The sequence below is a fragment of the Cydia strobilella genome, chromosome 5 (genome assembly GCF_947568885.1).
Source record: "Cydia strobilella chromosome 5, ilCydStro3.1, whole genome shotgun sequence".
In the NCBI taxonomy this organism is placed as follows: Eukaryota; Metazoa; Arthropoda; class Insecta; order Lepidoptera; family Tortricidae; genus Cydia; species Cydia strobilella.
This window is the reverse complement of record NC_086045.1, coordinates 14,154,707-14,166,652: the sequence shown is the minus strand read 5'-3', so window position 1 is coordinate 14,166,652 and position 11,946 is coordinate 14,154,707. Positions and strand designations below refer to the sequence as shown.

The 11,946-nt window shown below is 41.1% G+C and overlaps 1 protein-coding gene across 1 annotated transcript in view; it reads right to left on the bottom strand.

Moving 5' to 3' along the window:
* Positions 1–706: 706 nt before the first annotated feature.
* Positions 707–11,946, bottom strand: part of LOC134741645 (low-density lipoprotein receptor-related protein 6) — a 33,746-nt gene continuing 22,506 nt past the window's right edge. The window contains exons 19-24 of the mRNA XM_063674498.1: positions 8,293–8,464; positions 5,125–5,300; positions 3,979–4,140; positions 3,279–3,384; positions 1,816–2,006; positions 707–1,567 (exon numbers count right to left, since the gene is read on the bottom strand). Of these exons, the coding sequence (XP_063530568.1) occupies positions 1,321–1,567; positions 1,816–2,006; positions 3,279–3,384; positions 3,979–4,140; positions 5,125–5,300; positions 8,293–8,464 (1,054 nt within the window). The 3' untranslated portion in view covers positions 707–1,320. The remainder of the gene's footprint in view (positions 1,568–1,815; positions 2,007–3,278; positions 3,385–3,978; positions 4,141–5,124; positions 5,301–8,292; positions 8,465–11,946) is intronic.

The following is an 11,946-nucleotide window of genomic DNA, read 5'->3' as shown; positions in this document are numbered from 1 at the left end:
TAATTAACATTAACCCCTTAGTGCATTGAACTATTTGAGTTCTTTTTTTTTCTTATCCATTATTCGTGACGCTATATGAGGGTTAACATTCGGGCGGCTATTCTGTAGGCTTAGCACAGGAGGGGCGCGACAGTATCTCGCTCGCGAGATAGACTACCCGCCTTTTTTAACTGTATTAATTAAAGAGGGACGGGTAGTCTATCTCGCGGGCGAGATACTTACTGTCGCGCCACTCCTGTGCTAGCCCGGCTGCTAACACAAAGTAAAAGTATTGGGAGATCAGTGGTAACAGCCCCATTGGACGACATTTAGCAAGTGAAATATTATACTGACCAAACAATATTAGTAATATACATTTTATTTGGAGCTATAGAGCAAAAGCCCCAAATATTCCCCCATTCCTTTCTAATTTTAATTTCCTATAAACTACCTATACATACTAAAACTAGTAAACATACTACTTTTTACAAGGAGTGTGCGTTACATTTCACTCGTTTGAAAATATCCAGTATTGGCACATAGACATAACATGATATATGTGACGTCTTCAACCAAAAGGTTACCACATTGTCGCTTGTCGATAAGGTTGATTTCTAATTGAAGCAATATGGAAATAGCGCCTTACTGACAAGCGACAATAAGTACCCTTTTGGTTGAAAATGGCACATATTAGGAACTTTGCTGACGTTTAAACACATGCCATCAATGTTATTGATATTCTTTTAATGATATGTAAATTGATATTTACAAAATAACGATATTTTTTTCAATTTTCAGTGCAGAAACTAAATTGGTACAAATGAAAACGAAATATGAAGGAAAAAAATCCACTAATACATGGCTTACGAGCTGGTTTCGTAAGAATATATTCCCATTTTGTAAGAATATATTCCCATTTTGTATGGGGAAATTTCCCACTCGGGACAAAATGGGGAACGTTCCCGGGAACGGAACAAATCTAGTCATGCTACTTCAGTCTATCTAACTATCTAAAGCCTGACCAGTAATATATGATCATTGTCAAGAGGGCGCTGTTATTTTCATGTACATGGTGACAGTTCAGTATAGTATGAAAATATTAGTTCCAGTGAAATTCCGCAACATGGCGCGTGATCATTATTCCTGGTCAGGCTTTATCTATCTATCATATTCGTCCCTGTCATTTTGACATACGTATGAATTTTGCTAGGACAAATAATTTAGCAGAGAGCTAAGTCGAATACGGGGGTCGCTAGACGATCACGTTACGGGCACTAGATTGGTGATCCCCTCTTTTTTTCATCACTGGGTCTCGCTCGCTTTGACAGCAGGCTCTTGTGATCAGTACTGGCACTGGGTTGGGTCGGGCTCGGGCTCGGGCTCGGGTGAGGGTGGCGGCGCTCGCGCGTGCTCGGGCTCGGACTCGGCGGCGTCCGTGGAGGCGGGCGTGGGCGGCGGCGGGCGGTTCATGGCGCGGTAGTGGCGGTAAGCGCGGCGCCGCGCCGGCGCGCTGGCGCCAGACGCCGTGGCCGGCGACGGCGGCGGGTTGGCCGTCGGTCGCGGGTAGCGGCAGAGGCTGTCCGATGAGCTGTCGATTGGGTGATCCGAAACGGATAGTGAGTAATCAATTATAGTATAATTTTTTACTGCGTACCGATCGAGCCGGACTTAGGCCCGGGCAATTGAAAAAAAGGTCGAAAGCGAAAGCGTGATTTGAGTTTCGTTCAAAAGTCAAACACTATATCTGTCAAAGCGAGCTTAAAACCCACTTTAACGAACGAAGTTAAAGTTCACGTTGAGTGCGGTCGCTCAAGGAATGCAAGGACAGACACTTACATGGTGGCGCTGGCTCCGATGGGTCTGGCGCGCACGTCGGCGTGCTTGAGCGGCACGAGCACGCGCGGCGGCGGCACGGCGCGCCGGCGACGTCGCCAGCGCCGCAGTGCGGCCCACGCCGCCGCCAGCCCGCCCGCGGCGCCCGCGATGCCCCCGCACACCAAGAACGCGTTCGACGACCGCGCTCCCGGCTGCAACGTATCACATTGTTTCATATTTGTCTAACCGAATAGCTCGGTTAAGTAATAGAATAGAATAGAACATTTTTATTCAACATCACATGAAATGGCAGAGTTAACAGATAGCGTAGTACATTTTTTACAGATAAACCTTAAATTTAGACTTACAAAACTAAGAAATTGAGTTGCACATCAGAGAGAAATATTCATGCGTGTTAAATAGGAGCTTGCCTCAGCATAATGTTGCAGTGTATTTACTACAACGCTGGTTTTCAGGCAGACCCTTGATACATTATCCCTTACTCACTGTTAGTCGAAAACTAAATGGCTTAGAATTATGTTAACATGTATGTATGAGTGTAAACTATGTAATAGTACATTACTATAGAGGCCGGGAAACGAAGGGTTGCAGGCCAAGTAGATATAGACGGCCGAGCGTAGCGAGCCGGCAACCTCGTTTTATTTCATGTGTTGCTAGTTTTTTACGTCTTATAAATAGTGATGTGCTACATCCGGTACTTACCGAAAAGAAACTATTGGGAGGTATAGTGGATATTTGATGATGAAGACGATAGAAAACGCACTAAATACATCCGATCACTATACGAGTAAAGTAACGAATGTCGAATACGTAAACCAAAAATACCAAAATGGTATTGCATCAGGTCGGCGATACGTCAATGTATTTTTTTAAATGTTTGAGTAGATTGTATTGTATTGTAGTTCGGGCGATTTTCCGCAACTCGACGAATGGCGCCTATTTTGCTTGTGAGTAGATTTTATTTATTATTTATTTCCTATCATGTAGCGAGTAGATTTCATTTATTGTTTATTTTGAATTTAAAATTAATGTAATATTTATCGGTTATTCACAAACCGAAATCAAAGTTCAGCACTGTTTGTTTTAAGCTGGTCACATTTTTTCTACGTTTGACATTTGTGGTTGTCATTTTAGTCTACGGAATAAAAAAAAACACTAGTTTGTAGATCTTTGCCTAGAAGTCAAAATAAAAAAAAAACAAAAGTTGCATAAATATTGTATGAATATTCCTAAAAACACTGCTGTTAGGATCCTACAAACACTGCGCTGGGGCCCCGCGCGCCGCGCTTCCTATGAAGTTGATTTCGATCTCGCTGGCAGTAATTTATTTAATCTACAAAAAATGAGAGTACAGTAGAAAAACGCCTGTTAACTAGTAGCGATTGTTGGGAACGGAATGGCGTAGTGTAGTGTAGGTACAACAAGATAGGTGAGAGTAAGTATTATGAGATGGGTACCGGTACCGTTGGGCGCGGGTCGCAGTGCGCGGGCGTCTCGTCGGCGCCGTCCGCGCAGTGCGCGCGCCCGTCGCAGAGCAGGCGCGCGCCCAGGCACAGCCGCGAGTCGCATCTGCAATCGACGATTACTTCTTATCACATGGATTTACTTTTTTAGAAAAGCGTTGGTTGGGAAGTGGGTCCAATTTATTTATTTATTTAGCTTTCATATTTTGATTACAGACAACGGGACAGGTGAAACTAAATAAAGCTTGTAAAAATGCGTCACCTGCGCGCCCCTCCAAGGCACCTACATTCATATGTAAAAACGCGCACACAAACAAACAAAAGTCGTACTTTTTGTCCGCCTGCCCGTCACATAGACACAAACCCCTCCAGGCACCTCTCAGCCGTGCCTTGCACATACTGAATCTCGTGGCCGACAAGACAGACCATTTTTATTGCCCTATGTGGGAATTATCAAAAACATGTTTATATGTATTGTGTATGTGTCTATAAGAAAGGTAATATTGAAATATATGTAGGTAAATAGATTTTTTTTACTATTGTTAAATATATTGGAATAATGGTGTAAATATATTGAAATTCAAATTGACATAATTTAGTTAAGTAAATAGTAATAAGGTTCATTTAAGGCACTATTGTATTAGGATTTACATGTAAAAATAGTTGGTCTATTTAATAAATAAATAAATTGTAGTCGTACCTGAAGGCGTCCGGCAGCGGCGGGTCGGGCGGGGCGCAGTAGGCGCCGGTGGCGCAGTCGCCGAGCGACTCTGCGCACGAGCCGTCCGCGCAGCGCAGCCCCGCCGCGCAGCCGCAGCCCGCCTCGTCCGAGCCGCCGGGGCAGTCCGCCTGCCCGTCACATCTACACGAACAATACTACATTTTTACGACGAAAGTGGACGACGGCACGTGACCGCTTCTCCGTACAAACGTCGGCCCCATTCTCCACATTATTGAAAATATTATTTAATTTTTATGTTATTAGGAGCATTTAAAAATTATATCTCTATTAAAACCAATAATTCTTGGTGATGCCAAAGTTACAAAAAGCAAGTCAATATGGTAACTTGTGTAAGTGAGATACAGACATCTGGGTCGATACATTCTTTAGGACCGTTTTCTCTAGTGACCTGTGATCAAGTTTCTCGCTCGACGATATTAAAATTCATAGAAACTGTTTAAACAACAGATTTAGCAACCGCATCGTACTGACTCGCGTCTATGCAACTAGGGCATAAGCCAGCACTACTTGCAATTTACACGGACAGTACACTAAAATAATTTACGTATGTGTGCTGTAGACGAAGATTGTATATATAGATAGGAACATTGTAAATAAATCAGATACCAATTGTCCGTTGGTGTTTCACTACCTCCACACCCAACACCTCTGCTAGCTCAGGGCGAGTCTCTGAGAGTGGAGGATTCCTTCCCCACATTTCACAGGTACCCTTGCTGTGGCGTAAGACACCTTCAGCCTTAATCGGTCACTTGAGTCTGAGTGATCGGCAGCAAGTATCCATCCACTCACCCGATTCCTTCCCAATAGGAATCCGTCTGTTACCTTAGGTCTCACGGTAACAGACATCCTTGTCTTAGGATAAGTTAGGGCTAGGGAAGTAGGGACTTAGGCCATTAGGATCCCTTGCTATCGCTGCCCACCTTATCTTATGCGGTCTGTGCAGGCACATGCAGCGCAAGAGTACCATTTCATCCATTTTTCCATTATTGTCCAGGTACTCGGCCCTAGCGTGTGGCTGTACAGAAACTGAATACTCATAGAAGCTGGCGAAGCGTAGACGGAGTGTATTGCGCGTTATTTGAGTCGTATGTATGTATAGTAAACCTCCACTCGTTGGGCACGCAGACGGGCGCCTGCGGGTCGGGCTCGGCCTTGCAGGCGAAGTGTCCGGGCGCGCAGTCGCGGCACGCCAGGCCGCAGCCGCACAAGCCGTCCGCGCCGCACGCGCCCACCGCGCCGCCGCACAAGCGCCCGCCGTAGCACGGGTGCGAGCGCGCCGGCTAAGGGATAAATAGTACATTACTACCAATACAGAGGACGTGAAGTAAGAGGTTGCCGGCCGAATAGAATAGACAACCCCTTTTCACGCCGAGGTATGTATAGTGCTTTTCTCAAATACACAATGAAATAAAAAAATAAAATATTTCATTGTGTATTTGAAATCTTTATCTCCGAAACTACTGGGTCTAAAATTTTGAAGAAAATACACAAAATAAATCTTTACCTATAGATTACAGGAAAATTTATTAGAAATGTGCAGTCAAGCCTGAGTCGGACTTAATTACTTAGTTTGTGATCCGACCCCTACGGGTTTGTTAGACATTACACAAGGACATCGTTTTACATAAACGATACAATGTTTAAATTGTGTAATGTACGGAACGGAATGTTTCCTATTGAGGTACGGAACCCTAAAAAGTGGACTCGTCAGATCGCTACGATGAAATGTTGCGTTTATGTATATTGTTGCTATACTAGTAGATTGTGTCACAAGGGAGCAAAATGACATATTTACGGCGAGGACGTACAATTGAATCCTAAACGAAGCGAAGGATTCTATAATAGAATCCTGAGCGTAGTGAGGGATTCAAGTGTTAACGCCCAAGGTGAAAATAATTTTGCTACCATGTGACACATACTGCTTTTCACATCACCTATGAGGAAATTACATACATATATTAGGTTTCAAAACGTTATTATTTTAAGCTAAGATCGATACGGACAAATTGCCAAAAATATGTATACACGACCTTAGTATAGGTACATACTTCTGGCACTGTCCGTATCGATATTCTCAGACGTGACTGTACTGACAAATTAAAAGTACTTACAGCTCATAATTATGTACCTAATATCTTTTCAAAGACAGCAGTAAACACCTAAAATGATACAATGAAAATCAAGTACATTATTTTTGTAGATTTTTCTGGTAACAATGTAAGCTCTTGTTAGCCGGTGTAAGGCCCTTTGAACCAAATCTTCGGAAGAACACTATGAAGACTGATATCACTTATATTTATTATTATAAAGTTATTGATTTAAGTATTTACAAATTTATACACAATACAGAACCGCATAATTATGCTTTGTGAAATATTTGTACATAACTTTTTAAATATAAACTTTTTAAATTGCATAGACAAGTATGGCTGCGTTTATGGAGACCTAAAATGTCAAAATAAAAATTAAATTATTAAACTAATGTTTTTTTACGTTTCTTTGTAAATATAACGCTAATTAATTAATTTACTTAATTTAAATATGCTATTAATTAATTTGAAATACGCTAATTACATTTATTGTTTACAATTACAACAAAATATTATTTAAGTTAGAAAAATTGTATGCACGTAATCGATTATAAAGAAATTGTAATCGATTATATGCATACTAATTTCATATGTCTTTGTGTCAATATTTCATACTGGCAACAAAATGTCCTTAAACAGAAAAGTGCCACTTTGATCCCTCCTAGCAGGGAAGAAAAGTTCCCTTTTCGAATAGGTGATGTGAAAAATATTTTTTTTAATTAAATGTAAGGAAAAGTTTTTTTTTCGAAGCTTTGAGGTCTTGTATTTTTTATAATTCCCATATATTTTTTAAGTTTCCAATTTCTATCTATTTAACTAGATTTACTGATAAAATTCAACATGTATCAACTACCCTATTCCCACAGTGTTGACGATTTTATAGTTACTTTCAGTTCTTTAAAATATAGCACCACAAAAACTGTTTCTGATAAACTGTAGGCATTTTTCTTAGTTTTTCATATACTTCGCCTTTGACTTGGCGGCAGCAAATTATTTAAAGTCAATTCTGCTTACGCTGCCAATTCCAACTCCTACGATTACAATTAATTTTCATTTAATTTTTTCGTCGGTATTTTCGTCGGCACTCACATTAAATAACAAAATAAACAACGCACAGTAAATCCAATAAAACAAAATTAAACAATTAAACATTTTTAACTTTGCCTCTATAACAATTTAAAAAAATAGTTTGAGTAGACATTTTTAGTATTTTTACTGCTAACATTTAGATGACATATTATTATTTTAAATGTTTATTTAATTTAATTTTTATTCATAGACCAACCGAGATCATTAAATTTTGTGTGGTTATAGTAATTTAAAAATATTGAATTTGTGAATAATGTCATATTTATTATGTTCATGTCGATTTTATATAAATAAAACTGCAAAATATAGCAAACATAGTTTATTGTTTTTTTTATAGGCGTAGTGGCAGAACGTCATTACGAATCATAAAGCAAACTGCCTATAGTTTTTTTAAGTGGCTGAATGGCATGATGCTGTGTCACAAATATCGGTGAAATGGAAATGAAAAAGAGCACTTTGCCGGCCTAGGCCTACAATTTTGTATAGATATATCATTAAAGACTTATAATGTATGGCAAAAAAAAAGAAATAAAAATGTAAACAATCTGACCGTCACTTAACGATTGCAAGCAAGATTAGGTACATAGTGATAGAGAGCGATTATCTTACGTACTCAATAATGTCATCAGTTGGTTGGGACGAGGAAGCTGTCAGTACAGATAATATTATCAACATTTGAGCCGCCATTTTATGAACAAGTTTATTCCTGTTTGATAATTGATGTTTTCAGCGACAGTGACGATTAATAATTTCATCAAATAAAAATTTTATGGCACGGGGGAGGCGGGCATGTCGCGGCGGTGTAGCGGAACGCGCTTAAGCGAGCGCTCGGCGCCCGACAAGTACAGCGCGCCCAGCCTTGCTATAGTTTGAATATTCTCAAATGATTTTTACGTCAAAGACCCTAATCTGTTAAACAAAAGCCATTGTTTCTTTTGTGAGAGCGCGTGGCTATTGTGTCCCAGCGCGTGGCACGCTCTCAGACACAATGGCCACGTGCTCGCGTAAAATAAACAATGGCTTTTGTTTAACAGATTAGGGTCTTTGGCGTAAAAATCATTTGAGAAGATCCAAACTATAATATATAACATACCTTGGTGACTGCGAGCGTGCAGGGCAGGCGGGACAGGTGCGGCACGGGCGAGGCGGGCAGGTCGCGGCGGTGTAGCGGCACGCGCATGAGCGCCCGCTCGCCGCCCGACAGGTACAGCGCGCCCGCGTACACGGACAGTGAGCCCGCCCAGCCGCCTTGCCATATTATACGTCTACCGACAAGGAACATTCATTTTTATTGTATTTTTGATAGATTTTAAGTTAATAGGAAAGCTGATACAGGTGTAATTTTATTTATATACCTAGATTCATTTCAAACGATAAACTTATTAAGTACTCAACCACATTGTATATACAATGTCAAACGTTTTAAATAATAGTTTAGACAGCGAGTTTTTCTCTCTCTCTTCTTCTAGCCTTTATGATTCTTTGAGTGATGCGTCAGACGTGCCTGATTTGGGTGAACGTCTGCAACACACATTTAACTCTTCAGGCAGAAACTTTAATGTTGTTCACATCAATGCGCAAAGTGTGCCGGCACACTACCATGAACTACTCTCGGCCTTCGAGTCCAACAATAATATTCACGCTATTCTCATTTCAGTCGTGGCTGAAACCTTCTCTACCTTCTACGTATTATCCATTGCCAGGGTTTTGTTTGATACGGAACGACCGGACCGGCACTAGTGGGGGTGGATCGGGAGCCGTCCGCGGTGGTGGTGTCGCCATTTATATTAGAAGTAACCTTGCTTGTAGGATAGTCGCACAGTCACCATCAGTCTATTCGAACTCTGCCGAGCATCTTTTTGTAGAAGTCACCTTACATCATTCCAAAATTCTTCTAGGCGTTGTTTACAGCCCTTCTTCCAACATAAATTATTTCGATGCTCTGTATGATACATTAGCTGATATAACCCCTCAGTTTGACCATAGTATTCTCATGGGCGATTTTAACACCTGCCTCCTTAAAAATGATCTCCGCTCCTCTAAACTTTATTCTCTTGCTTCGTCCTTAAACCTAAGCGTTTTACCTCTCACAGCTACACATTTCCCGCATAACGGCCCTCCCTCTTTACTAGACCTCATTATTACCTCTTCTCCAGACTTAGTTTCCTTTCATGGTCAGTTTAATGCTGCTGGCTTCTCCAACCATGATTTAATATACGCTGCTTTTAAAATCCGTCCTCCAAAACGAAAGCACAAAATTATAATGCGGCGAAACCTGCGGGACTTGGATTTGCAAGCCTTTTATGCTGACTTATCTAGTGCAGATTGGCAAGGGTTAGATCGTCTTGCAGATATAGACATGAGGGTGAGGGCTTTTAATGATATGTTGCTTGCGACTTTTGACAAATATGCGCCGTTGAAACCTATGCGCGTTAAACACTTTCCTGCGCCTTGGCTTACGCCGGATATTAAACTACTGATGGCCAAGCGAGATCGAGCCCGCGTAAAATTTCGATTGAATCCCTCTGATGATAATCGCCAGAAGTATCTGTCACTGCGTAACCGCTGCAACAAAGTCTGTAGGGAGTCAAAGCGTCGATACATTCACAGCTCAATTGAAGACTGTCCCCCTGCGAAGTTATGGAAGTTTTTAAAATCCCTTGGCTTGGGCAAATCTCAATCAAGTTGCTCTAGTTTTCTCGATGTAAACGGTATTAATCAATTTTTCAGTATTTCGCCGGTAACACTTGATCCGTCAGTTAAAAGTTCCACCTTATCGCTTCTTGCGACTACTACATCTAACTCCAATTTAGAATTTTTTGAGCTCGGCTGTATTTCTGCACAAGAGACACAAGCAATCCTCAAAACTATCAAGTCGAAAGCCGTCGGTGACGATAACCTCAGTGTAGATATGCTCATGCTCGCGGCGGATTTCATCTCTCCTATCATTTCCAACATTATAAATTTTTCCCTATCCACGGGCACGTTTCCGGCTTCCTGGAAGTGTGCCCATGTCACCCCTCTACCGAAAACCTCCATTCCTGCTTCTTTCTCCCAATATCGTCCTATTTCCATTCTTCCTGTAGTATCAAAAATTATTGAACATTATGTTAATCGCCGTCTCCTATCCTATCTTAATAGAAATTTGTTATTTAACTCATTCCAATCTGGATTCCGCCCCGGGCACAGCACAGTCACCGCTTTAGTTAAAGTCACCGACGACATCCGGTTTAATATAGAGTGCAAAATGCTAACTGTCCTTGTTCTTCTCGACTTCAGTAGTGCCTTTAACACAGTGGACTTTGACATCCTTCTGGGCACACTCAGCAGTCTTACATATCCCAAACCACTTTATCCTGGTTTCGTAGCTACCTTACTGGCAGACGACAGCGTGTCAGAGTCGACGACAAGCTGTCCGACTGGTGTGAGCTTTCCGCTGGCGTCCCGCAAGGAGGAGTACTTTCGCCACTTCTTTTTTCTATTTTCATTAATGGTATCACGAAAGCACTTACGTCATCATACCATCTTTACGCGGACGACCTACAGATTTATGCAGCGGCTAATATAGATGATCTTGCTTCAATGATTACTCAAATCAATTCTGATTTAGAGTCCATACGGGATTGGGCGTGCAAATTCGGTTTGAAGATTAATGCCCAGAAGTCGCAGGCAATTGTCATTGGTGGCCCTTACTATGTAGCTAAGCTCTCAGACATGGTGATACCTGACATTTTTTTTGATGGGACTAAAATCCCCTTTTCCTCTACTGTCCGAAATTTGGGTGTCATCATGGACCAGACGCTTTCCTGGGAACCCCACGTGGCTGAGGTGAGTAAAAAAATTTTTGGTTCCCTACACTCTCTTCGACGACTTCAGAATTTCCTCCCTCTTCGTACCAAACTGACTCTTGCCCGCTCTCTCTTGCTCCCTCTACTAGACTATGGTGACATTGCGTTCTTGGATCTTAATGAGGAATTGCTGAATAAACTTGAGCGCTTACAAAATGTCTGTATCAGGTATGTGTATGGCCTCCGTAAATACGACCACATTTCTAATTTTCGTAAGCAGCTCGGGTGGTTACCGATCCGCCAGCGCAGGGATGTGCATGTTCTGTCGTTGCTTTTCAACATACTCTTCAACCCCTGTTCCCCATCTTACCTAACCGAGAGATTTAACTATCTGGCTGAAGGAAGTGATCACCGCTTACGTTCTAGTGCTAATCTTACGCTTGCTATCCCTTCGAATAAGTCTCGAACGTACGCAAATTCATTCACAGTGCGCGCGGTGAAGTTGTGGAACGAGTTGCCCCTGTCGCTCAAACGGTCCCGGTCTGTAGCATCACTCAAAGTTAATCTGAAAAAGCTTTGGCTTTCCCACGAACTGTGATTTGGTTGAGTGCTAATATATATATATATTATTTATATATTATATATATATTTATTTAATATTTATTTAGTACTATATATTTATGTATGCTAGTACATATTTATTTTATTGCATAATGCAATTGATGTATTTTAGTTATTCGTAGACGTTAATATTGTAGTTTTCCTTCTTAAATATTATTGTACGTTCTGTAAGTTTGTCTATCTATCTAATTCGAATTTTCCACTCATTTACTCTAAGGTTAGCTGGAAGAAATCCCTTATAGGGATAAGCTCGCCTTTGTACCTAAATTTATATGAATTTCATGTTATCAATTTTTGTTTTGTACAATAAAGTGATTTACTACTACTACTACTACTTA